Raw genomic sequence first — 27,950 nt, 5'->3', positions numbered from 1 at the left:
GCCTTCACTGCAGTGAACATGTTCTGAAACCAACATGCTCCTAATTTGAGGAGGTACTAAGTAACTAATTAACTTAGATGAGTTATTGATATAATTTGGAATTATGTGTGAATCATTGTTCCCCTATATTTCTTCTTTCTCAATAAATTCCTTTTTAATATCTAGTTATTTTGTTTCATTAGTTTTATATGGAAAATTCTCATTAAAGCCTCTCCAACATGCAAGGCTGCATGGTTACACAATTCCCCCTTGTTCAGTTCTGTATTTCTGCACTTTGGATGGGATGATCCAAAGCACCTCCCTAGAACTGGGCTGAAAGAGGTCCTGGACAGAAGGACTAAGAACTTCCCAGCTAGAATGACTAGCAAACTGCTGAGGAAGTTCCACCTAATTGGTGGCTCTGAAGGAACCCTTGGAAGAAGGTATGTTCTAGGGAGATGTTCAATTATTCCCTCTCACAACTTCTTATAATATTTTGGTTCTCTCATGGCTGATGCTCCAAGAAAAACAGCTGCTTTCTTATTGCCACACTTGCTCATACAAAGCACAACTTCTCACTAACCTGTATCTTTACATCTTCAAGGCCTCCATCTTAGCACGGGCCTTGTCTCTGCATACACTACCAGAGTGGGGATTGTTGGTGTCCCTTTTTGCAAGCATTACTGTTGAAAGAGCTGCTTTTTGCCTCATCTAGTTGTTTGCATTTCTTCAACAGCCTTCGTTTACTCTTTGACAGAGCTTCAAGAACTAAGGAATGTGATTTGAAATTATATCATTAGAAAGTTAAAATATTTTTTCATCTGAGATATTGCAAAATTCTTGCTCTTTGCCATTGCAAGCTATTCCTAGATATAACATTATCAGAAATCTATAAAATAATCCATCTTTTTCCAGAATCCCAGAATTAAATACAGCAGATGGACCAATTCATAGCATCAAATAAACTACAGGTGGTCCTCGCTTAACTACCACTCATTCAGCGACCATTTTAACTTCGGATGACACTGAATGAGTGGTACTTATGACTGGTCCTTGAAGTTCTGGCCATTACAGCATCCCTGCAGTCACATGATTACAATCTAGGCACTCGGTGTCCAACTCATGATTACAATGTTGCGGCATCTTGCAGTCTCATGGTCACCATTTGCAACCTTCTTTGCCAGCTTCCTACAAGCAATGGGGAAGTTGGCAGGAGGTCGCAAATGGCAACTGTGTGATGTCCTCATTTAATGACCAAATAGTGATTGACTTAATGATGGTAACTGGGAAGTGCGAGAACTGCCACTGCTAAGCGATACGGTCATGTGACATTGTGCTTTACAACTACGTCACTTAGCGACAGAAATTCAAGTCCCAATTGCTGTTGTTAATTGAGGATTACCTGTATTTCAAAAGCAGCTTTGTTTTCTTTGTGTCCCAGACACTCCATCAGTTTAGTGAGATTAGTTATATTCAAAGAAGAATTGTCACATTCAGCATGAAAAGGAGTGTAGGGGCTGGGGCAGGACAATTTTAAGACATAGGAATTGGTTTAATAATATTGGTACCTGTGGTTCAAGAAGAACAAGTTTCCCTCACCTTTTCCAAGTACGGTTACTTTGGGATGTTGCAATTTTAATTAGCCTATAAGCAGAGGTCTCTCAACAAATATATCCTCAATAAGATTTATGAGTGGATAAATTTTGCTTCTAAACAAAGAACCACCTTCAACTGTGAAACTTAGCTGAATTTTGTGCATGACTAGATTTCAAAATCCACCTTAAAATGACGATGGGCCCTGAAATATGGGAGCCTGTGTGCATGTGTGTGTGTGTGTTTGTGTAATTAATATAGTTATTTAGCTGGCTAATAAGCATAAAACTACTGCCCCCCCCCCAAAAAAAGCCAAAAATCAATAGTGGTATCGTAATCACATAGATTTAAATGGCAGAGAAGGAAAATACATACATCTCAGCAAACTCAACTAATTTTTGGTGGCCCGGAAAAATACAAAAGCATTTTTCTTCATAATGAGAGGGTGCCAAGAGAGTCTTCATGAGAAGGATATTTGAATGGCAGGCTGCCACAATCAAGGAAGATCCTCTCTGTTGAATTCTTAGGGCAGAGACACCTAGACAAAGTTCTCCTAATGTTACCAGACCACCGCAAAAAACAATACTTTATTAATGTTATTTATCATTCTCCTTCCAAAAACATTCTAAGGGACCTTCAGGAAAAGGCATAATGCCACTTAGCCCTTCTGAGAAGCATGCCATACTGGAAAAAGAAGTTCATTCTTTTGGCTCTTTCTTTGACCTTCACAATGTTGATCTAAAGTTCTTCTTGAACTTTGACTTCAAGGGGATGTATTCGGCTCAGTCCTCGGCAGGATACAATTTTAATCAGCCACTTGCAAACTAGTTTGGAAGTACTTCTAATTACACCTGCTCTTTCTCTTACCCAGAGAATCCATACATGCCTCCAATGAATGGGGAGAGAGAGGAATAGCTTCCCACCATATCTTACAGCAAATGAAGCACTCTCTACAGACCAGTACCTGTTTCTGCTTTTTTCTTAATACCGTCTCTTACTCTGCATTCAGATAATCTTGCTGACATCATAGATTCAGGCTCTGCACCAAAATGCTAGTGTGAATGTAGACTGTCTTGATGTTATAGAATGTAAAGTGAAAGATCAAAGTGTTATGTTGTTTATGACAGTTTCCCCCCCCCCCCCCACATGCCTTTTATGGAGTTTAAAGATGGTTGCTCCAGCTTCCGGTGTTAGAGGCCATAAGAGATACAATGGAGCAACATCACCACCTAGTGATACATCTCCTAGCTTTTTTTTTTTTTTAGCTTTCATTTATTTTGCATCACGGTAATACCTGGAGCACAAAATTTCCAGCTATTTCTAAGCAAGTTGCTTGAGCTTGTGACCATGTCTCCTATGGGATCCTGGATGAAAGATAATTTAAGATTCCTTTCAATCTTTTCAGTCTTGATGAATCAACTATGCCACAGGAACTAAAAAGAGGGGATACGCCCAGAGTTGCTCTCTGAGTGAGTTGGGCAGTGACTAAATTTGAAATATAAATAAATAAATAAATAAATAAATAAATAAATAAATAAAATATAAATACAAATTTGTATTTATGCTGCCTTTCAGTGGCATTTGATATTATCTATTATGGTATCTTTCTGGCATGCTACGGGATGAAGATGAGACTAGAAGGTAAGGATAGGAATACTATTCTATGTGGCTTTGTTTGTTCCTCACAGTCAGTTCTAGAAGGAGATGCTGTTTTATACCCTTTCATTGTTGTGGCAAGTAGTTCCTACTGTCTTATCTGAGTTTACACAAAATTTCTGGAACAGATAATCTAGAGATTTGTAATACATTCTCACAGATACGCAGTTGCAGCTCTTGCCCTCCTGTTATGATCATGCCCCAGATAAAAGCTGTCAAACTCAGCACAATTCTACTTATTCCTATCTTGGCCAGAAGGCACAAGAGGATGCCAAGCCTGGTGGTCTGAAAAACTCTCAAAAATTCCAGAATTAATAAAATCATACATCCTGTTTTTCTCCTACCTTAAATCATAGAGGCAACTGATAAAGGCAGTCACAGTGCTAAACAAGTCCTAAAACTTGTATAATTAAATAATCGTCAAAGTTGACTGACTAGTGTTTGTTCAACTACTTTGCCCAAGAAGTTTTTTGTTGTTGTTTTTTTGCAATTGACAGATAGCTGGAACAATTTTTCAGGAACAAATAGCTGTCTTGAAAAGTGACCAAATGATCACCTCTTTAAAGATAGTCAGGGCCACCTCTTTTTTCAGTGAAGCATTAATTACCATACAGATTATAATACAGTGGTACCTCGGTTCACGAACTTAATTCGTTCCACGATTCTGGTTGCGAACCGAATTGGTCGCGAACCAAATCAAATTTCCCCATAAGGTTCAATGTAAATAAGGTTAATCCGTTCTGACCCCTACGAATGTGGTCGCCAACCGATTTTGGTCACCAACCGAATCAAATTTTCCCATAAGGTTCAGTGTAAATAAGGTTAATCCATTCTGAACCATATGTATTTTTTTTAAAACCACAAAAATATGAAACAAAGTACAGTACAGTACAGTACAGTATGAAGAGAGAGAACACCAACCTCGCTTGAGGCGACTTCTGGCGTGGAAGACAGGAAGGCGGGTGGGGAGGCGGTTATTGTTTGGAGGGAGAGTACCCCTCCAAAAGGACATCGGGGAGATCTCCTTCAGGGGTTTCCTCCCTTCTTTGTCTCTTAGCTGCAGGCTGAGTTTTGGTGAAAAATCTGTCACTTGTTTTTTCCTGTGCTGCATAACCCTCTGGAAATGAAAGACCAGTAGTGGCTTAATCTTCAGCTCGGCGCTTGCGTTCGCACACAGCAAAAGGGTCAATCTGTCCTTCATGGGCTTGTGCCCCAGCAGTGCCTTTTCCTCCTGCGTGATGTAGGTTCTGTTCGGCATCTTCTTCCAGAAGAGCCGTTTCATCGCAGTTGAACACTTGCTGAGCGACGTATCCTTCCGCCTTCATGAATTCCGCGAATTCTTTCTTGTAGGCTTCTGCAGCAGCCTTGTCAGAATTGGAAGCCTCACCATGTCTTGTCACACTGTGGATGCCACTTCTCTTGCAGAATTTATCAAACCAGCCTCTACTGGCTTTAAATTCTTCACTTGTTGCGCTTGTAGAGGGTTTTTTTTGCAGTAAATCACTGTGCAATTTCCTGGCTTTTTCACAGATCATAGCTTCACTAACACTATCACCTGCCGGCTGTTTCTCATTCAACCACACTAACAAAGTGTTCCAGCACTTGTGTCCTCTGCTTGGTTAACATTCTTACTCTTTTTGCCACATCAGCTTGTTTGATGGCATCTTTATTCTTCAAAATAGTCGAGATCGTCGACTTTGCCATCTTGTACTCCGAGGCCAGATCAGTCACACGAATACCACGCTCATGCTTTTCTACAATTTCCTTCTTCAATTCAATGGTTATTTTCTTCAAAACCTTATTCTTACCATTCTTGCTCTGCACTTTCTTTTTACCACCATGCTTGCTCTGCACTTTCTTTGGAGCCATGCTAAAAAGCACAACAAAAAGCTTCACAGCCAGTGTCTGTCTGCGACCACGATCTCGCCTACAGGAAGCCACGACCACATGTCAGAGCAGGGAAGATGGCCACAGGTTGTGTTTGTCACCCGATGCGGAGTTCACGAATGGAAGCAAAATTTTGCGAATGCTGCTGTTCGTGAACAGAAGTGTTCGTCAACTGAGGTATTACTGTACTCACCTTACTCCTGCCAAATTTAATTTAAGACATGCAAGAAAGCAGGAAGTCATACTCCCTCAATCATCTTGACCACATCCTCAAGGTGCAGCAAATAAAATCCATCCCCATAAAAACTGCATATCAGTGCATGGGATGCTCTCCATAAATTAACTGCTGAACTTGTGGTGTTCAGCTCAGAAACAATGCCAGAACTTTTGGAGTTGTGTGAAATTATGCTGGGGCTGAGCCTGAAGAAGTCCCCTGATCATTTGAAAAGCAAGCAAACCTTGAAGGTAAATTAGTTTCCCGTTATGTTAAGGTCAACAACTGGTTTACAGCTAAGCAAGTACAGGTAGTCTTTGCTTAATGACCACTCATTCAGCGACCAAACTTATGATGATGGTGAATGAGTGGTACTTATGACCAGTCCTTGTACTTACAATGGTTGCAGCGTCCTGTGGTTACGATTGCCATTTGCAACCTTCACTGCTGGCTTCCCGCAAACAAAGTCAATGGGAAAACCAACAGGAAGTCACAAATGGCAACCACGTGATGTGATACAATGATGGTGCAGGTTTCACTTAACAATGGCAACTGGAAGTGCTAAGCGGCACGGTCACATGACATTGAACTCTATGACTGTGTCACTTAGTGATAGAAATTCTGGTCCCAATTACCATAGTTGAACAAGGACTACCTGAGTTTGAACTATCCCTCTATCAAACTGAGAAATCAAGCTGTAATACCAAATTGGTTATTGGTTTAAATCACCTCTTTAGAATTCCTTGAAGAACTCCAAAAGCAGAAATACACTACAAGGCTACAATAAAATGACATAGGTCTCAAAACACAAACAATAGTTTTTCAGAATACTCTGTAAAGTATAGCATTTATTTAATATATTTATATGCTGCCTTTCTAAGCAAATTGCTTCTAAAATTTATGACTAGCATTCAAATTACGTTAGTTGTTAACAGGAACAATTTTGAAATGCAACATTAAAAAAAACAACAGCAGAGCCAGATAACAATGAAATCTCCAACTCAGGTGTCTGGTTAAATTAAAGTTGATTTTTGCACTTAAGACCCATCTCTCAATTCCAAAAAAAGATGCAAATGGTTTTCCTTATAAAGAAAAAGAAATGGTACCTTTTATACATAACTAAGAAGCAGCTCGTTGAAATACAGAACTAGTGGCAAGCCTAGAAGGAGCACCATAGATTTTAAAATACCTTTTTAAAAAAATATATTGCCCAATGGTTTAAGAGACTGACTCAAGGCTCTTGAGTCCCAAAGAACTGAAGCAGCCTATCTGCGTGTCTGCCAAATGCCTCCCTTGGAGCAGCGGGCAGATGACCTCATCCTTAGCCGCCCTTTGGGCTGGAGGGGTCATCCGATGCGCTTCCAGAGCCCTTGTGAAATGACTTCTCTGGGGCAACCCACTGTAACATTTGGGGCAAATGACAAATCTCCCTACCTTGCTTACACACCTACTGTATACGGCCACAATATAATGTTCTCGAATATATCATTGCTATTATTCTAGAGGCTGCAATTTTTTTAAAAAAGAGTTCTTTATATATATTCTTTGTTATTAATTGTAACAAGTCAAATCATTTGTCATTATTTTACTTTTTGCAGCAGCAGTAGCCCAAGATGGCTGACTGTTTGACTAGAAAATGTAGTTTCATTGCATTTTTGTACAGCAATTCATATGAAGGCAGCCTTGAATTTAACCCATAAATAAATGTGAAAAGCATGACATATTTGCGGGGGAAGGCAGCGAGAGGGAGGATTTGTCCTTGCCTTGGCTTTTCTCCCTTCTGCAGATTCCTCACTCCAAAGTCACGGGGAACCATGACCTCTCAGAGTTAGCCTTGCCATTATTGCTCAGCAGGCACTTGTTGTTATTGCTATTATTATCTATTTATATCCTGAGTGTCAGTTAGTACCTCCTAGTACGTGAGAGAGGCAACAGTGTGTCTCTCTCCAAATAAATAAATAATTTTTTTTTTTTAAAAAAAGGTAGTCTCCAAATGAGAGAGCTGTCCTTGCATACAAGTACGTGAGCGTGCTGGGGGCAGAATTAGGCTTTGGTGGAGTTAGTGGTGCGCTGGCCAAAATGTGCCCAGGCTGACCGGCACTGTCCTTACCCTGCAGGGAATGCTGCATGTGGCAGGGGTGAAAATAAAGCTGGTAATCTAATCTAAACCTTCTCTATTTTATCAGAAAGCATTATGTGAAAAGTTTGACTGGCCAAAGCCATCTTGGGCAGTAGAGTGTAATATCTATGGACCTACCTAGTGATGAACATATGCATGGAAGATTTGGCATGTAAATGGAATAAAGAGTAAAAAGCATGATCTAATCCATGGAAGTAAAAATAGTGTATGTGAGAAATTAAGAGAAAGAGGAGGTAATAAATAAATACATCTGAATGAAGCTGGTCTAGGAAGTGAAGGGGTAGAGTGATGAATGAATGAATAGGTTAAATGTATGTCATCTAAGCTCATTTATTTAGAAAATTTATAACACCATCTATCTTAAATACATAAGTCTTAAATGTAAGGGTATAACAAGCAATTTTCAAGAAAACAGTACAAATGAACCTCATAACCAAACAAGGAGAAAAAAGGCTAAACAAAGGGCCTCCCGCAGAGTGACTGGAATTAGAAATAAAAATGATGAAATTATTTGCTACAGGACTTGAAATGAGGGAATACTGGAAGGAATATTTTACAATGGGTGGGTGGGAATGTTAGTGATATCTCAAAGAGTGGAACTGAAATGACTGCTATCAATCTTACTGTCCAAGAAAAAAAAACATAGATGAAAAAGTCATAAATGCTGTGAGAACATTGAAAAACTGGAAGACTGCAGATGTTGATGGTATAACTGGAATAGTGCTAAAAATATGTATTGTAAGAAGAACTGTGACCTGAGAAAATGTGTCAGCCAAGACCTTAATTCTCACAAAGATAAAGTGGGGGGTGGGGAGTGCTTTCAGACTTGCAAGATTCTGTTACCGTAACCTTATAATAAAAGTAGTATTGACCTGCAACCTGGTTTCCTAGTCCGATCTACTTTGAAGGGCTGACATCAGTCTTGCAAGTCTAATGCATTTTCCCCCTCCTTCACTTTATTGTCATGAGAACTAGGGAGGGTCTTGTCTGAGATATTTTCTTAGGTTACAGTTCTGCCCCAGACTCAGGTTTCTTTTATCTGACTGTTGTCTTGGTAGTGGCTTTTCCCCGTTCCTCAGGATTCCTTCTGTCCATTACATGTATGTAGTTTGCTTATATAGAGACTTTGTGACTTGTTTAACAAGTAAGTGAAGATTGCATCTGCGCCAGATGATTGGAATAATGCTATTATTGTTCCCCTATAGAAAGAGAAAAGTAGCAGGAATGAATGCAAAAAACTACAGGTGGTCCCTAGTTTATGAATGAGTTCTGTTCCCAAGGTCTGTCCCTAAGTCAAATTTGTATGTAAGCCAGACCAGTATTATTGTATAATACTGTGTAAGTAGTATTGTGTAATTAACTCAAACCATTGTATATTTCACTTGAATTATTGTGTATTTAACTCAAATTTTGCTACAGTAGGCTCCATTCTTAACTATGGGTCATCTGTAAATCGAGCATTCTTAACTCAGGGACTACCTGTACTGAGTATTAGTTTGTTAAATGAGCCTTGAAAGGTTGGTTGCTGGATGCAGTTAGGAGTGGTATATCATGAAAATAAGGCATATTTGAGAATAAATGGAATGCTAGCAAATGGTTCAACGCTGACCAGGGAGTAAGAAAAAGCTGTGCAATGTTTGGATGTTTTATGTATTTTTTAAAAATGTAAAAGAGATCACTGTGGAGATTTCAGTAGTGTATTGGTTATGGATGTGAACATGTGTGTATTTTTGTATAAAGATAATCCTTTTTTGTTGGTGGAGAACCCAATGATTTGCAGTGAATATTAGACAGATTGTATAATGCAAAATAGGAACATTAATACATCAAAGATCCAGGTAATTGTGTTAACCAAATGAATGAAACAATTGCAAGATAGATATAAATTGTGAAAAAAATAGAGCAAGTAGGTGAATTTGTGTACCTTGATAGAAGGTTCACTAAAGAAGGGGATAGAAATGTTTTGAGGCATCCAAGTGTTGATAGAAAGGTAGCAGGTAGTGTGTGCTCTGTTAGATGGAATGAATGTTTGTCAAAGCAGCAGAATGGTTGTATCTAAGAGTGTTCTTCTGCCACTTTATTGAAATAAATATCTTGGGAGAAACATGAAACTATGTTGAATGCCATGAGAATAGGATATTTAAGTCAATTTAGTACAAGAAGAAACAGAATCATGAATGGTGAGTAATTAATGAATGTGGACTGAATACGCATCAAAGGAAGGTGACTATATTAAAAAGTGCATTGAAGTGTTTTGGTCATATACAGAAAATGAATGAAGACTGAATCACAAAACAAACAGTGCATGGATGTGGTAGATACAAGGATTTAAAAAACTATGAAGAGGCATAGTGAGTGGTATTGGTATAAACCAGATTTAGCTATATTTCCTTTTCTTACCTCATGCCTTGATTTCTTTGGCTTAGTATTTTTTAAATTCTTTTCTATACTTTGCAGAACATTTCTTACCCAAAAGGGAATTGCATGATATATATATATATATATGGATGGATGGATGGATATTGACAATGAAGATATTGAAATGGTGGGCAGCTTCTGCCTTTTAGGATCAACTATCAAGAGTAAATGAGCTAGCTGGCAAGTAACACATTGCAGAGTAGCACTTCGTAGAGTAGCAATGAAGGCCTTGGAAAAGATATTCAGATGCTTTGTAGGGATACCTCCAAAGATCAGAATCATGCAGGCAATGGTTTGACTTCTATGGAAGGAAAAGTTGGACTTTGAAGAAGCAGGATATAAAGAGTACTGATGCTTTTGAACTTTGATGTTGGAGAAGATTCCTGAGATCATCATGGATACTGAAGAAAACAAACAGAAAGAGCATCAAACAAAGCAATCCAGAGTTCTCATTCAAGGCACAAATGACCAAGCTCAAATTATCCTTCTTCAAGTACATTATGCAAAGATCTAGCTCTCTGGGGAAGGCTCTAATGCTGGGAAAGGTAGAAAGAGAGAGAGGATAACCCATGCAAGGTAGGTAAACTCAATTATCAGCAATGGGCGTACCCCAAGACCTGAAGGTTGGGACAGATCCCTCATGGAAAAAATCTATCTGTGTGGTTGCTAAAAGTCAACCCTGACTTGATGGCACACAGTCAAGCCACTCTCAAGAGGAACCTCACATAGCAGATGTAACTGCAATGCAAACTTGAAGGTATCAAAATATGGATTACTGACTAAGTCTAGTGTCATGGCCTTTGGATATCTCCTGGAAATGAGGAAAATGGCCAAGTATGAGGTGTGGAGTTGGGACGAGAGGGAGGGAAAATTGTTTGGGCCATACCAATACTACCATGCTTGTGACACATTATTATATGGAATATTTCTGTTGGAAGATATTTTCTCCAACCCTATTATCCTCCAGATTGCCATCTTCCAATGGCCTACTGTAGCCAATTCAAAAGGTGGCAAATGTAAAATTGAGGAAGAGTTCTGGACAATGTTTTTTTATCAACTGAGTTATCAAGCCTGTCCCTTCTCTCCCTCCCGTCTGCACACCCGATGGCAGAATAAATGCTGCATTTTAGAGTCACTTGATTACATTCAGCTGTGTTCAACATCCTAGGGGGCAAACTGAGCTATGCCTGCACTTACCACTCCCTAGCCATGCAATTGCAGAGCGAACATCTGGAAAAAATGCAGTGTTCTCTATGGCCAAGTGCACTGTTTTGCACTGATCAATCCTGCCCAGTTATCTTGCAACTGTCTGTATCAATAAATAGCACAATGCAGCCATCCTCCATCATGTCAAAAACAGTCCTGATCAACAAGAAATGCTCTTTGTTGCTCCTGAAACTGAAGATGTTTGTTATGCCGAATGGCTTTCAGTCAGACTTGGGTTACTGCAGTCTACATTGTTTGTTGTCATCAACCTGGGCTTTGGCTTCATGCCTGTTTAATTATAATTCAGTTTTGCACAAAAGTATTCTTTTTTCACCAGTATAATAATTGGCTACTTTTTGGGGGAGAGGAACAATTTATGTGCCAAAAATTGCATGAGGGAGAACGGATAGCTCCTCCTTTCCACTGCTTCTTTTTTAAAAAATAGAAATGTTAGTTTTTAAAACTTGCTGTGAAGCACAGCGACCCAGAACCTAATAATTTTTGAGCCCTCTAGTACCATGTCTTCAATATTGCCTCTGAGCAGTTAGAATATTTCAGAAGCCAAAGAATAATCTAAAGACCCCATTTTGGTGGACAGGGGCAAAGCCACTGTGAATTCTGTAAGGTGATGATTTTGATCATGCAAGAGTTTCAGTGACAAGGTAGTGTTTGACTTGTCCCTCCTGACTCTCCAGGAGAACCAGAGTATGGGAACGGTAAGGTGTTGGACTAGGAGCAGCACCTTAATAAGATGGTGGTTTGGGACCAACTACAGAGTGCCTTAGAAAAAGCAGATTATCCAGTTTCTTTTCAGTCAGGATTCAGGCTGGGGTATGGGACAGAGACAATACTGGTCACTCTAGTTGATGACCTACGTCAAGGCCCAGACATAACATCTCTGAATGCTGGGGGAGGTTATCTGGCAGTTAAAGGTCGGATATCACTACAGATAGCCCTCTACTTACAACCACAGTTGGGACCGGAATTTCCATTACTAAGCGATGCAGTCATATGGCACAATGTCATGTGACTGCATCGCTTAGCGACCACAATCCCCATTGCTATTGTTAACCTAATTCTACCAGTCGATAGCTGAGGACCCACCCCAATCCAAGCCATTCCGAGCTTGGTTCCTTCCAAGCCTGAGCCTCTGTTCTTCCAAGGTAAGGGAGTGCCTCGTCTTCAACTCCCCCCAACTGCCTATTCCCCCCCCCATCTCTGCCCTTTTGGCCGCCCTGCACCCTGCCTTGCAGAGCAGCAAGCAGTCCCAGAACTGTGCGGCTCTGGGGCTGCTTGCCACACTGCAGCTCGGGCTTCTTGGTGCGCTGCAGCTCCAGGGCTGCAAGAAGCCCAAGCCACAGCGCAATGCAAAGCCGGAGCCCCAGCCCAGCCCAGCAGTGCAGCACAAAGGGGCTGGTCAGTGTGCCATGACTCTGGGGCTGCAAGAACCTGAGCCACAGCACAGTGCAAAGCCATTTGCAGCGCAAAGCCCAGCTCCAGCCCAGCCCAGTCACCCTCACCACCTTGTACACCCACGCCCTGCTACCCTACGCTTTGCCACCTCAACTGACCTTCGCTGTCTTCTTGCTTCCGCTGCTGATGAGGCATACCCAGCCTGGCCCTTCGCAAGGTAGCTGCTGGGCACGGGAGGCCATCTTCCCCAGGAATCGCGAGGAAACTGCCATGCGCAACCTGGGGAAGAAAGCTTCATGCAGCCGGCAGCTGCTTCGTGAAGGGCCAAGCCAGGCATGCTCAGTCAGCAGCAGGAGCAAGAACCCGGCGAAGGTCAACTAGGGTGGCAGGGGCCATGGAGTGCAGGGGGCGAAAAGGGCATAGATGATGGAGATAGGCAGATGCGGGGAGTTGAAGCGCCCCTGCAGTTGTAAGTGCGGGCGGGCTGCCAAGTGCCCAAATTTTGATCATGCGACTGCAGAAGTGCTGCAACAGCAGCAACTTTGGGGATTGGTCATAAGTCCCTTTGTTCAGCGCCACCATAACTTTGGTCGCTGAATGAATGGTCGTAAGTCGAGGACTACCTGTAATACACTGATGATACCCTGGGTATCATGTCCTCAGGCTCCATTAGAGATGCTGCTGAAATTTTTTTTCAGTGCCTGGAGGCTGTTAAGATCTGGATGAGAGACAACAGGCTTAAACTGAACCCTAGTAAGACAGAGCTACTCTTTGTACATTGAGGTTCCTCCATACTACCTGTGTTACCTCTGGATGGGGTTGCACTGCCTCTGAAGCAGCAGGTCTGCAATTTGGGTGTCCTGAACTTGAAAACTCCTTAATCTCACAACATGTGAACAGACTCAACCATAGTTTCAACTGGGAAACTGAGCATCCTAGACCAAACTAAATCCAAAAATGCTACGGAATTCCTGGAAGCTTGGCATTCAAGACAAATCAGCCATCAATGGACACATAGAAATAAACCATATGTATGCCCATTCAAAAGAGACAATAAAAAAGCTAAGAAGGAAACAAAAAGACCAGAACACCTTCCCTTCAGCAGCCAACACCCAGATAAGCAGGGATTAACACCAGGCAAACAATCAAACAGAAAACAATACCTTAACCAAGGAACTACCAAAGAGAAAACCACACTCCCACCAACACTGGCAAGGCAAGTTACTGCATATAAACAGGGAGCAAACCCCACACTCACTCGCAGTGATGATGTTACCTAGTTGGGTAATGAAACGTCAACGGCAAGCAAACAGCCAAGCTCAGAGAGCACCAAGGACTCCACAGTTCAACCCTGAGCTACTATTGGGCTTATCCATATTTCTTCACTTACACCATCAACACCTGCAGTTTTACTACTTCAGCATTCATATGGCATTTGTGACATATTTTTTATCATTTTTTTCTTGGACATTACTATTTATAATAATTTTAATCCACTCTTTGATGTTATCAGTCATTTCCATACAACTCTCTAAAATATTCTTCCAGCATTCCCTCACTCCAGCTTCACCCCTAGTCATGTCACAATTATCAACCTACCTTCATATGTACCCAAAACAAGTCATTTAATTGCAGTTATTTTCATTTCTATTCACTCTGCTGGAGGCTCCTTGTTTAGTCCTTTTTACCAACCACAGAACAATTTTATTTTCAACCAAAACTAGTGGTTTCTCTGCTTCTTTTAATTGTATCTTGTTTGCTTTGACTACATTCTTCACAATGTTTTTCTTCTTTTTAAACACTTTATACATCTTATTTTTTGTAGCAATCATACATGTTTTTTCTCATCAACAGCCTCTTTCACACCAGCATTCCACCTAGCATACTTTTTCATCCTTCTCATTAGCATAACTAGCATTCTCTAATACATTTTAGTTTGTTCCAAGTAGCTTTCATACAGGACTCATACTGTCTCTTCTTACAGTTCTACTTTCGTTTCCATCATTTTTTTCCCCTTCCATATCCATTTCCCCCCAACATCCACTTTTGACATTATCAAATAATAATCTGTCCCCCACTCAAAACTTATCACTCACTGTTGTGCCCTGCCTTAATTCTTTTGATTTTTCATCAAGAAAAGCTTATGCTTTTGGATTGACACATATGCCCTTATGCTTAAACAGCCATATGTGAAAGAGACAAACCAATGGCCCAATCACTTTTCTGTTGTTTTGTTCCCACCCATTTGCAACAGTACATGTATATTGCCCCTAATCTATAGTTCTTGCACATGGAGCAAATTCCTATGGACTAATGCTTAGGCTACTATGCAAAATGGAATTCAATGTAACCTTCACAATCTGCATAATATGTTTTCTTTGCCATCCTCTGTATGTTCAAAATCTGCTTTGGAAAGTTGTTGAAAGTCCACAGAAACTGCAGGAAAAGGGCAAGAAGGGTTCAGCATCTCCCAACCTGTAGCTTTCACTATTTTTTATACGAAGGCTTCTTGATAATATACATATACAGTGGACATTTCCAAATATTTAGAGCAACAGTTTTGAAGACCGAACTTTCTCAGTCTGTAGTACTGTATTTATTAAAATGTTACCACTTTACCCAATTTTTATCCCTTACGTATAGTATATCCCATTCCAAGTGAAGTGAAATTGTGTGATGCTCAATTAGCAAATTCATTACCAGGATTAACAGTCTGACATATGAACTCAAGACAACCAGAATATCATCATGGAAGTTAATGCTATCAGAACTGAAATTTGAGTCAAACTAATCTATTTTTTCCCCAGAAGTACAGCCTTTAATGACAAATCCGTGAAGATTCACAATACTCAAATGCAACCATCAAAATGCAAGAAAATTGAAAAGAAATGCTTAAAACAGACAACTAAAAATGAAACCTATTCACACAGTTATATGTAATGACTGTAGTAATCAGTTTATTACACAGATTAATCATTCTTGAACGTACAAGCTCCAAGGGAGCAGCTGGGTCTTTAAATATACACAAGTCTGTCAAATGAATTTTTACCCTTACATCCAGAAAGACCTAAGCCATTAAAAACTTAAGAAAATAAGAGCTATTAGCTATGTTAATTGAGAAAACACATACAAACCAAAATTATGAAAGGAAGGGGAAGGGGGAGGGGGAGATTTGAAACAAAATCAACATCACTTGATGCACTAATAGCTCCAATGCATTTAAATGCTGACCAGTTAAACTCAGACTTTTAAACACAGGATGTGGGTACAATTTGATCTTATTGGTCATACATTTACCTTAGTAGGTCCTTCAGAATAAAATACAGAACAGCTTCAAGTTCTTCACATCTTTTTTTTCATTACAGTTATGAGTTTAAAAGGATTCCATTTTTTTAAAAAGCATCCTCTTTGAATCATCAAAAGTCCCCAGAAACACAAGAACAATTTATTCTTTCCCCTCTCCCTCCATGTTTGGTTTTAGTACCCAATTTAATGTCTTAGGAATGCTTTTATGCTCACAACTAGACTTTGATAGAAGAACTGGCTTTTCACACACATTTCTTTGCTAGGAGTCAATGTTGGTATGGAATACAGTATTTCGTTGTTCCAAGTGTGTACAACACGCAGCACTGCTGTATCAGGTAAACATGTGCACAGGGGAAGATGAGGCGTGGGCTCATAGAAAGCAGTCAAATGGAAATCAAAAGGACTTTCTCTTTCAGAGTTCCCCTATCTTTATTTGTAGAGGTTATCCAATAATTTCTTTAATTACATCGCATACTTCTGAGTCCATTCTCGAGCTATTCTGTTGTACCTGTATATATAAAGAAAGATGATTAACAATGGGTAAACTTCACCAAATAATAGGATGTTTCACTAAGTTCAAATTTCTAGAACTGAATCAATCTTTGCAAAAAAAATTAGTCAACATTAAAGCAGCTTATAAAAATAAAATTCATTTCAACACTGTTCTTACAATAGAGATAGAAATGTTTCTGATTTCTCCCATCAACAATTAAGAATATTAAAAAAAAGAATTCACAAAGCCCTGCATGCTGCCTGATGAACCTTTTCTAACACACAAAAATGCACATGTGCTCATTGACATACACACGTACTGTATTTTACATTTTTGATTCCACTTTCTTTACCTCAGTTGTGAACTTCATGCAATGCACTTCACAGGCTGCAAAGTATGAAATCTAGTCATGTTCAATTTCTTTTAATATTAGTAAAAGAAAAATGTAAGGATCACTTTACAGGTTAACCATCTGCTTGAATTTCCACTTCTAAAATGATTCAAAATAAGAACAGTGAGTTCCAAATTCTGACATACTTGCTTATCACCTATACAATTCTCTAACTCTCTAAGGACTCAGTGTTGAAAGATCCAGAATTCCAAAACACCCACTTTCATTGTGCTCAGGCCTAATTTTTTTCCTTTTCAGGTGATTCTTAATTGCTAATTGTTGCCAATTTCAGTTAGCAGAATTACTGTTCAGTGGTACAGCAGCAATGTCACAGGAAGAATAATGTAGTTGTAACAGTGCATGGAAAATTATTTCTTTGAAATGGAACCAACAGAACCTCAAAAATTTCCCACTAAAACTAACAGGAGTATGTAGTATTTTTTGTTCACCTACCACCACCTGAATCATGTGTCTTGTGATAGAAGTTTAAGTTGTTCCTCCCTCTGCAGCCTAAAAGCAGAAACTGAAAGGCCTAAGAGAGGCAATTGCAAAATAATAACGTGTAAAAGTACAGATGACAATGACTAGACTTTTAGTGGACTAATCAATCCAGTTGAGGAGTAAACCTTATTACTAATAATTATCAAATATTTTAAACCTGAAAATACAAAGCTGCTAACAGAAGTAGATGTTACTCTTGAACAAGAAGAAATGTCTTTGGTGCCAAGTACATAGTCACAAATTAAAATAATCTCCTCATTCTTTTAAAAAAAAAAAAAACTAACCATTTCATTCTTAGATATTCAGATGTTTGACTTCCATACTCACTTTTCTCTATCTGTTTTGTAGATCCGTGCAATCTCAGGCACTAAAGGGTCATCTGGATTGGGATCACACAACAGAGAACAGATGGACAAAAGTACTAGAAGGAATAAAACACAACATTTAGGATTTACAGCCCCTAAAAGATTTTACTGGTCATTCACCAAACAGTATTTCATTTCATTTCATTTCATTTCATTTCATTTCATTTCATTTCATTTCATTTCAATACCTCTAAAGAAGATGTAAGTCAATCCTTTTCTTTTGGTTTCATAGTTCGGATGGGATAGTCAAACATCTTTCTATTTGACAAGCTGTTTCTAACAAATGTCCCCCCTATTCCTGTACATACAGTACCAGAGTTAGACAGCCTGAGTTTGCAAACTAATGCAGAAAGCAAACAACCATGGTCCATGCTGAAGTCTGAAATAGTGACAGTTTTGCCAACACAAGATCAAGCACTGATCACTATTTATGAAAGTTTCTTCTGATTTGGTATAAAGAATGGGTTAAATTCATCTACTGTCCAAGAAGGCAGGAAAATCACATGGCTAAAGTCTCTTTTTCATTCAGCCTGTCAGTGATAGGACAGATTGGGACAAAACAAGGAGAAGATAAGCTGTTGAAAGATCTTATTAACTTTAGAAAATGAGAGAAGGATCCTGTTTCAAAATAATCACTATAGAAGTCCTTATGAAAGACACATACATTCTTGGAAACTGAGTGGACTACCAGCCTGGAGAACTACCTGGCCAAAATGATAGCTATGAAAAACAGAGCCTTCAGAGACATCAAACCAAGAGAAAAGGAATCCAGAGATATGAATGGTATAGCACTCAGGTCTTTGAGAACAGTAAGTAGGTTCCACCATAAATATTTGTATACCTAGGCGGTTTAAGAAATGAAGAACTCTTTGAATTCCCTCTGAGTATTTGACAGTAGAATGAGATCCAAGGCAATGCTTACCTAGTTATGTAAAGACGAAGGATAATGCCATGGTTTGTCTACACAAGATATCTGGTTGAAAGCCCCATCTACAATCCATGTTGGAAAAAGGAAACTACTTGTGTAAGGCAACTGCCTTGCATTCGGCATTAACAAATAAAGGTCCCCAATGGGTCTCATATGTTTTTGGATCAGAGAATACCTCTTATTAATAATTCAGGATATCCTAAATTAATGATTCAGGATACTCTAATGTTAAGTTAGATATTTCCCAACAACCAACCAGCTAGTTGCAGCAATTTAGGCTTCATGTGGAAAACTGCTGGAGTAGGTGGCAAGATACTGGGAGGACCAATGACATGGCCTAAATGCTGAGTCACTTCTGATTCTCTTCAGCACCCTTCCAATTAGCAGAAATTATGGGAAGATACTTGGGAGCCTATTCTGTCAAAGAGGAAGAGAAGCACCCATAGTGGCTGCTCAGAGTTTGAGTTGGAATCAAGAAAAAAACATGAGACTTACGACTTACTGTTTTTTGAGAGAAGCAAATTATTTGCTAGGGAACTGAATGCAATTTCCTTGAACCCAGTTGGTTCTGGGTGCTTCAAAACAAATTCCCCTTGAGCCAATAGTTTTTTCTACACATAAGAATTATATTGCCTCTTTGTGTACCAACTGTGATCTTTGTCTCCTTGGTGGGAAAAATAAGAGCTCAGTGTGATACTGACCATGCATATCAAAACATGTTTTTGCCTGATCTTTCTGGAGAAATGCTGGAGTGCTACATAGACAGATTTAAGTTCTAATCAGTTTGTGTTGTGGGAACTCTCCATGGGGGAACATCATTCCCTGGATATAGTTCCCTCTTGGACAATGAACTCCCTATCCTGTAAGACTGGTATCAGTTGCTATTGATTCTGGCAAGCTCTACAAAGGGAAACCTCTTGAACAATTATTTTGTCGAGCACCACCAGAAAAGTGAGATTCAGACCTCCGTGAAGAAGACTGGAGTGCACTGTGCATCTATGAATTTGAAAAGGAAGCAGAAGCCACTGGAGTGCCCAACTATGAAGTTGTATGTTAAAAGGCTGAAACAGGATACTAACAGTCCCAGTGTACTTCCAAAATGCATAAGCAGCTCTTAGTTCTTTTTCCAAAATGGGCAGATAACTTTCTAAATCTCTAGAATTCTTTTGGGAAATTTGTCCTTAAGTGTCAAGACAGTTCTCTAGACAGGGAATGCTTTTTTTGAAGAGGAACCCAGGTATCTCTGCACAACGCATTGTCTTGGCCAAGTCAGTAACAGTCCTGAGAACTGTTGTTCTGCTAGTATATGTTCCATGGCATCTACATGCAGCAGTTAACTGCCTCTTCAGTTTCTGGCCTCACTGTAAGGTAGCAGTGCTCACTTCCCAGGAATCTCTGGTTGAGGCTTCTGAGACTGGGAGGAAGTACTTTAATCTTCCTAACAATGGTTAATGGGGGTCATCAGAATGATGGCTTATCTTGCTTGTTTGGGAACTACTGTCAGATAACTGAAGGATTGGAACAAGTAAAACAGAGTCATGGTAGTGAGATGTGCAGCTATATAAAAAAATGGAATGGACCAGAATTAATTAATTAAATTTATATCCTGCCACAATCAGTTCAAGAACATAAGCGGTACACTGCTGGATTGAACCCCTGGCCCATCTAGTCCAGCAGTCGGTTAAGAAAGATGGCATCAAGGCAGCATCTCTTATTAAGAGCTCCCTCTAAAGCCAATTTTTAATTTTTAACTAGCTCTTTCATTTTTATTCCATTCCACTTTATTTTAATTTCATTTTCTTTTTATTCTTGTTCTGCTGGAGCCCTATATTTTTACCATTTCTGCTATGGGGAAAAGGAAGAGGCAGCACTCACATTCTGCTTCTCAGACTTCACTCAAGCCTACCAAACAGCTCAAAGTTGACAGATGTCTAAAAAGCAAACAGCTACTTGCTATAAGTAACCAGCCCCCCATCCCTCCCTGATAGCCTCTCTAACAGATATGACCCTTTGGAATGGGATCTATAAGTGGAGATAGAGAGCTCCCAACGTTTAGATCTTTCTGCTTCTATGCCTGAGGAAGCCCCCACCCTCACAGATCACAGCCATCTGTCTAGCTGCTGCAAGGCTTATACAACAAGGGTCTGAGGACTTAAAAAATGAAAATGTTACTCGCTTTATAATCAGACAATGCCTACCGATGGCACAAACAGTATTGCCAATTTTTGAGGTTCTAACCACAGTTAACAACAAAATAGACACTTTAAAAGAGACTTTTCTTAAGCTTAAATACAGTCATCCAAACACTACTGCTGTGTCACTCAAAACAAGCACATCCAGAGACAACTGTGGCTCAAAACAGATAATAGTGGTAGAAAGGTAGATCCTATTTTGGAACGTAAAAAGATAGTGAGGAATAAATTAAGAGATCTAAACCTACATCCAGGGGAGTGTGCAAGGCAAGTACCACCCTCCCAGGAAGTACTGGACGAAAAGCAATTAAATCATAACTGTTACTTACAGCCAAATCAGATCACTCTACAAAGCCAAAATAACACAGTAAATAGAGGAAAATGAGAATCCAGAAGTGTTCTCTCCGTTAGTCAGCTTCTACACTGTGAAAGGCAACTGATTGATTTGCAGAAGGTTGAATAGCTTCCATCCAGGAGAGACTCTAAACAAATCCTTCTAACCTTTAAACATCCTACTATTGTCAGCATGTTGTTCAAAATGAAGCCTTTTGTGAGCAAGTTTGAGATCTTCCCATTACATGTATTTCACACAGAGGGAGTTAGCTCATTAATAACTCAGCTTGGCAATAACAGTGCTTTCAAAGTTTAATTGTAACAACATAAAAGTAGGTAACTCCAAGAATGTTCTATCACCACTGTCCTTGACAAGAGACAGCCTGAGTAAACAATCTGTACCTGCCACAGCAACTCAGTTTTCTGAAGAACCCTTAGAGACAAACCTTATTAACTCTTTAAGTACCTCGCCAGATACTGAATAAGTGGGTATTATAAAAAGGCTTGATGATCTGAGGGAATTATTAGCAATCACACATAAAGATGCTAAAATTTTAATAGAGCTGGTCACCCCAACTGCTCAAGAACATAGTACCTATCTTGAGAAACCATCTGCTGGTTCACCTCCTATTTTAACATGGAATATAGACACAGAAAAGAACAATAAAGTGTCCTTGGGAGTAGTTTCTGCCATACTTTCCCTTCTTCCTGATAAATACTACACCACATGGAAAATGTAAGAAATGGAAACAAAATTGAGGCTGATAGACAAGAGAAAGCACCATGCAGCCCAAATCTTTGTGAGTTACTAAGGTTGGCCATGGAGTAGGATGGAGTTACAAGGAGGACACCCTTAGCATAATACTTTTAAAAATAGACACAAGCCCCAAATCATTTATTAGGGCTACAGCTCACAAAGCAGTTCAAAATGGGTTAAGGAGAGAACTTGAGGCAGGAAAATCAACATCACCTAGGGGTAAGGCATCCCTTCTGGATATTGATACTATTCTGAGTTGCCAACCTACAAAAGTACCCCACCCAAATTGCTGATCACCTCAAAACCTGTCGGAATTCATACAACAGCAAGGCAGTGGTGAAGGTAGACAAATTTCAAACCAGTGTGTTTTTTTCCCAACACCGAAGGAATTTTGGATAACATCACTCCCGCTGAATGACTGAAAGACTTATGTTTTTTAACCCAAAATTCCAATACTTTCCCAATCACCCACACTGATATTAAACACAAGGGTTCTATCCAGTTACTGACTTGGAATGTCGCTGGTTGGAAGAACAGAGCAATAGATGGGGACCTGGTGGAGTTCCTCTCTGACTTTGACTTCATAGCACTCCAGGAGACATGGCTGACCACAGATGAGGAAAAGGTTCATTTACCAGATTTTAGATCCTGGACTATTCCTGCAAGGAAATACAAGACTAAAGGGCGGGTATCAGGAAAACTGACTACACTTGCCAAGGCAAAGCTGGGCTCGCAAGGACAGGAACTGGTCCTCAGAGATGACTCTCCCCATTACTTAGCTGTTAAATTTTCATACAAATTCTCTAGAGACCCCAAAAGAAATACGGCAGGCTCACAACTGGTCTTCTTGATCTATAAATGTAACCTCCACATTTTAGGAGATAAAGAACCTGGTTTTATATATTCTTTTACATACCATTCAGGAAACTCTAGCAGTGTTTTAGACTATATATGTGTTACATGAAACAAGACTAGGCTGTTTTCAGACATCCAAGCCCATGTGAGGGAGGATAGCGATCACCAACCACAGTCCATTTCCAAGGCAGATCTGATACTAGATTACCCATGCCTCATGATAAGAGGCTACTAGCTAATCTCGAAGTGAGGTAGAATAGAAGGCTCAATTGGGCTAAGGTAGATACTAAGGCAATATCCACCTTTCTGAACTCAGAATAGGCCCAGACTTGGAGAAACTCAATTTCTTCTCCTATCCAAGGTCCAGATAAAATCTTGACTCAATACAGGTAGTCCCTTAAGAACAAGGTCCATTCCCAAGGTCTGTCATTAAGTTGAATTTGTAAGTAAGCCAGAACAATATTATTGTTTAATACTGTAGAAGTATTGTGTAATTAACCCAAACCATTGTGTATTTAATTTGAATCATTGTGTATTTAACTTGAATTTTACTACAATAGGCTCTGTTCTTAACAATGGGTTGTCTGTAAACCAGGCATTCTTACCCAAGGGACTACCTTTATGCTGATCTGTGTCTTTCATTGAGAAACTTCTTAACAGGTAAACTCTCCACCAGAAATCAACAGCAAATAAGTTCAAACTGGTTTGATTCTAACTATCTACGTACCAGAAAGTTACTGAGGACAGCGATGCACCAGGCCCAGGGACAACCTACCATAAAAAACCATGCTAAAATGTTAGATAGATCTGAGCAGAATCACTTAACTGGATTTTTCCAACCTTCAAGTGGTGAGGTACTGCCACCTATTGGTCAGCTTGAAGTTGAGAAGATGTGCCTGATTTTATTGCAAAGGCAGGGATAGTTAAGGCTGGAGAACTCCTTCCCAAAACATTAGAATTAGGATTCTTTATGCAAGGTGGGACACCCAACATCAGATTAAGAGTCATGACAGCATGGACAGTTTCAGAGCGCTTTACTAAGCATTAAGTACCAAATTCCATTGGCACACTGACTTTTGCAAGTTAGACTACTGTACACTAGGTCCTTGATTGTGACTTAAAGTTTTGTTTGAATTTTTTGTCACTAGTCTGACTACTCTGATGTAGTAAATAAAAATCCTTGCAAGAACTGTACTCTAGAACAGTCTTTTCCAGGAGCTATCAAAAGAGATGCGAAGTACAAGAGATTAGAAAAATGTACAGCTTTTGTTTGGAGAATCAGAGCTATCAGGACTGAAATGTGGCGATACAGGGTGAAAAAACACATACAGTATGTCTGTCTTGGGCAAAGGCAGGAAAAAAAATGAGAAGAGCATGGAAGCACTAACAGTTGACTTTAACTATGTGATTTTCTTTCTTTCCTAAGCAGTAGAAGAGTTTAACCCATATTTGGATGCCTCCAAGCACCAGAGAGTAAGAATTTCTATTGTATAAGAGTTGGAGTAAGGAAGGAGAGGGTGTTACATGTCAAAGATATTTAAATAAACAAGGTCACAACTGTAAAACTAGACTAGACCAGATCTTAATAGTGCCAATAAAAGTAATCATTTTTAAAGGTAAATAAAACAACTTAATTCTATAAATATATACAGATAACCAAAGCTTGATGACATCACTGTCTGACTGAATGTCCCAGAAACTACAAGATTTTTAAATTTATATTCTTAACATATTTTTTCTTTAAAATAAAACATAACATTATAATACAAGATAAAACAATTGTTTTTTTTCTCTAGAGTTTGAAATTTGCTTTAAATTTTAACTGTTATTAGGAGAGTATACATCAAATATTATGGTATGACAATGAGTTGTATAATAGCTGTACAACATGAGTCCTATAATTCATACGTGTAGTGATTAATATAAGACCAACGTGCAATACTACTGTCATATTACAAGCTTTAGAAAGCTAGAGAATTACAACCAACAAGAACAATTTAGAATGCACATTTTATATGCAACAACTGATGGATAATGCTACTGCAATTCTATTAGATCCTCTCCACAAGTTTATCTGAATACCTGAAAGCTTAAAAATGAGTCAAGGATTATGCATGCAACCCTGCTCATGCAATCTGGAATCTTAATAAAGCAAGGTTTGAGTTTGTTCAATGAAATATATTCACATCAAGACTGCAATATTTCAATCAACATGCCTGTATTTTAAGCATACATTTTCCTTTACCTAAGCATGCACACAGCAGATATGCATATCACAGCTCATTTACAGGTCTCATCTATATAGTCTTGCCTTTCCCATCCTTTGTAGATCAAACAAATTTTAAATGAGTGGAATGCTATCAGAAAATTAGGGGTGGGACTTTTCCCACTACTATACATTTTCTACAATAAATTTGCAGTATAATGAACTGATAAATTGTCAGTCAAATGGTTACTGTCAGAATTTCAGTGCTACCACATTTTGGTTTTTCACTGTAAATCATAAAGTAAGTAAGTGCCATCATATTTTTCATAATTCTGAAAGAATATAAATATGTATTTTAAGAGTCTTGCTTCAAGCTTGGATTTTGCTCTAAAAATCAAAGAAAACTTGGTGGTTGCAAGTGGCATGCTTTTGGGGAAGTAGATTTCCTTAAACAAATGAGTATCTTTAACCTTTTAACAAGACACCCCATAACCACACTCCAGAGCATGTCAAATCTGTTTTCTTGGTCTTGCTAAAAAAGTGAGTGTCAGTGTCTACAGAAAGCTTGGCCAAAGAAATTAGTGTTTTTTTTTTAAATCAAAACATTAAGAAAATGTTAGAGAAGAGATATGCTAATTGAAAGGGATGTTAGAGATTAGCTGCTGTCTTTCTTCTATGATCTATGGCTGAGCCTCAAAGTATTTGTTTGCCAACTCAGAAAAACTTCTGCTTGTTCTCCCTAACGATGGTGTTAATAAAAGATTCAAATCTAAATCAATTTTCCACAGTAAGAGCAGAACTCTGTTCATACTGTTTTTCATGATGATTTATTTTAAAGTTTTCAAAAATAACTTTAAAGTATTTTGCAATATAGGGGGTTAGCTATATTGAGCTTGACTATAAGCCATCTTCTCTTGTGGCCCTGGGTGAAAAACAAGGAAGCAATAGCTGGTCCTAAGTTTCCATATTTTCCAACAGAACGTTTCAAGTAAAGTTCTCTTGTTCTGAACTTGACACAAAATGCATTTGTGCCGTTTTGTGCACACACGTACAACTGTTGCTGCGTTTTTTAAAACAATTACATATTTTGAATATTTGATAATAAAATAATTACTAAACAGAGTTTAGAATTTATTTTAACAGAAGATTTAACGCACAAAAATACTCTTTATTGCTTTCTTTCTCTTCTAATTTAATATTTCAATTCAAGTATTTCTGGTTATTAGAGGGTTTTTTTTAAAAAAAAAAAAGATATTCAAACAATTCATTTAATTAATACTGAATGCTTACAATGTTTTATTTGCAAAATAGAAGTGAAACTTATTAAATTAGATCCTGCTTTAGGGCAGGGGTTGAGTGCTGCATTTGGCCTTTGCTAGACCAAAGCTCACAAAACCAGAACAAAGAAATACATGGGACCAAGACAAAACTAAATTGATTTGACATAATTAAAATCTAATTCCATAAACTTTGGTGGAATCAGATCTAGGTGCTTTAAATTCTGAGTTGGTTGCAAGTAGGAAATTGAACAATAAGGACAAATGCATATTCATCACTGTCTCTAGAAATATATATGTTGTTATATATCATGTTACTATTCATGTCCAATAAAAGCCCATTTGCTTACCTTTTGAAATAGTTAATGCTGGAGACCACTGCGACCGTAGAATATCAAGACAAATACTGCCATTACTGTTAATATTTGGATGGTAAATTCTTGTTGTAAATGCAACCTGTTAAAAATAACATATTTTCTTGGTTTGCCATACCCAGCATAAGATATATCAACAATGTTGGTATTTAAAAAGTTACTCACCTTAGGCGGTTTGAAGGGGTAATCTGTTGGGAAGTGAATTGTCAAGAAGAACACCCCACCCTGATAGGGACTGTCATTCTGAAAAGACAAAGCTATTAGAAGATGATATGAGACATTTACCTGTATCATACTTAAAACTGGAGGGTTACTTACTGGTCCCATTATTGTTGCTTGCCAATGGAACACTAGAAGAAAAAAGAAAGCAAAAGCTTGACTAAGATACTTAAGACTGAAGTTCCTCTCATTACAATCTTAGCCACATTAAGCCATAATGTGGCTTAACGGCAAAGTAGCGTGCTAGTATTCTGATTACATTTAAGGGCTCCTCCCACATGCAATGCAGCTCCTAGATTATGACCAATTTCATCCATGGTCTATTTAAAGTGTATCTTGTAAGCTAGGGAGTGAGGCTACTTCTTCTAGGAACAAACAGAAATAGAAGCCAGGGAAAGTGCCTCTTCCTCTGGCAAGTTCTGAAAAGAAGTCATAGTCCATGTTTTTTGCAACATGCTAAAGAAACCAGGGACATCTGTTGTTTACTAATGTCTGACTTAGAGGTGCCAGTGAGTGCTATCAGACTAGTATATTCCAGCACACTGATGATTTGTTGCTAAACCATGTTGTGACTTAGCATGATGTTAGCACTGTCTCCCTGCCACCATTAATAGGTTTTGCTGACCCGGCAATTAGTACACATGACACATCTTAAGTATATGGGGCAAATGCAGATCCCAGGCATCAAAACTGCTCACAATTTCAGTTTAAAGTCCGGCTTATGTAATGCTATGTGAGATGGGTGGCTATATTAATGTGAAAAACAAACACACCTAATGTAGGCAATATCCATGAAATGTATCTTCCCATATGCTAAACTACCACTGAAATGGCAATTAAAGTTCAGTTTGAGTCACAATATATGTGTATTTTATTCAATGCTTGACACTGCATGTTCCTGTTCTGAAAGACAGAGATGACTGCTTTTTGATATATGAAAAGGTAACTCCTGAAGAAGTGCTTTTACACTACAACTCACAACGGATTTGTGATTATAAACATATCCAGACATCTCCAGTTACCCACTATGCTTGCCTTTATAATACAGGTAGTTCTCACTTACCAACCACTCATTCAGTGACAATTTGAAGCTGCAACAGTGCTGAGTGATACTTATGACCAGTCCTCGAAGTTCTGGCCGTCCCAGCACCCCCCGTGGTCACGTGAGCGCAATTCAGGTGCTTGGCAACCTGCTTGCACTTGACAGTTGCAGCATTGCATGGTCATGTGATCACCATTTGCGACCT

General features: G+C 38.9%; 1 protein-coding gene across 2 annotated transcripts in view; it reads right to left on the bottom strand.

Annotated features, from left to right (window-relative positions):
* Positions 1 to 15,436: 15,436 nt before the first annotated feature.
* Positions 15,437 to 27,950, bottom strand: part of UBE2D2 (ubiquitin conjugating enzyme E2 D2) — a 31,588-nt gene continuing 19,074 nt past the window's right edge. For both annotated transcript variants that reach the window (XM_088131601.1, XM_007428947.4), the window contains 5 exons: positions 26,803 to 26,834; positions 26,650 to 26,727; positions 26,461 to 26,566; positions 17,525 to 17,618; positions 15,437 to 16,320 (listed from right to left, as the gene is read on the bottom strand). In XM_088131601.1, the coding sequence (XP_087987727.1) occupies positions 16,275 to 16,320; positions 17,525 to 17,618; positions 26,461 to 26,566; positions 26,650 to 26,727; positions 26,803 to 26,834 (356 nt within the window). In that variant the 3' untranslated portion in view covers positions 15,437 to 16,274. The remainder of the gene's footprint in view (positions 16,321 to 17,524; positions 17,619 to 26,460; positions 26,567 to 26,649; positions 26,728 to 26,802; positions 26,835 to 27,950) is intronic.

The sequence above is a fragment of the Python bivittatus genome, unplaced genomic scaffold (assembly GCF_059951505.1).
Source record: "Python bivittatus isolate LINGU-HERP-01145 unplaced genomic scaffold, Pbiv_v1 ctg000960_np1212, whole genome shotgun sequence".
Classification (NCBI taxonomy): Eukaryota; Metazoa; Chordata; class Lepidosauria; order Squamata; family Pythonidae; genus Python; species Python bivittatus.
This window is presented reverse-complemented; position numbering and strand designations above follow the sequence as displayed.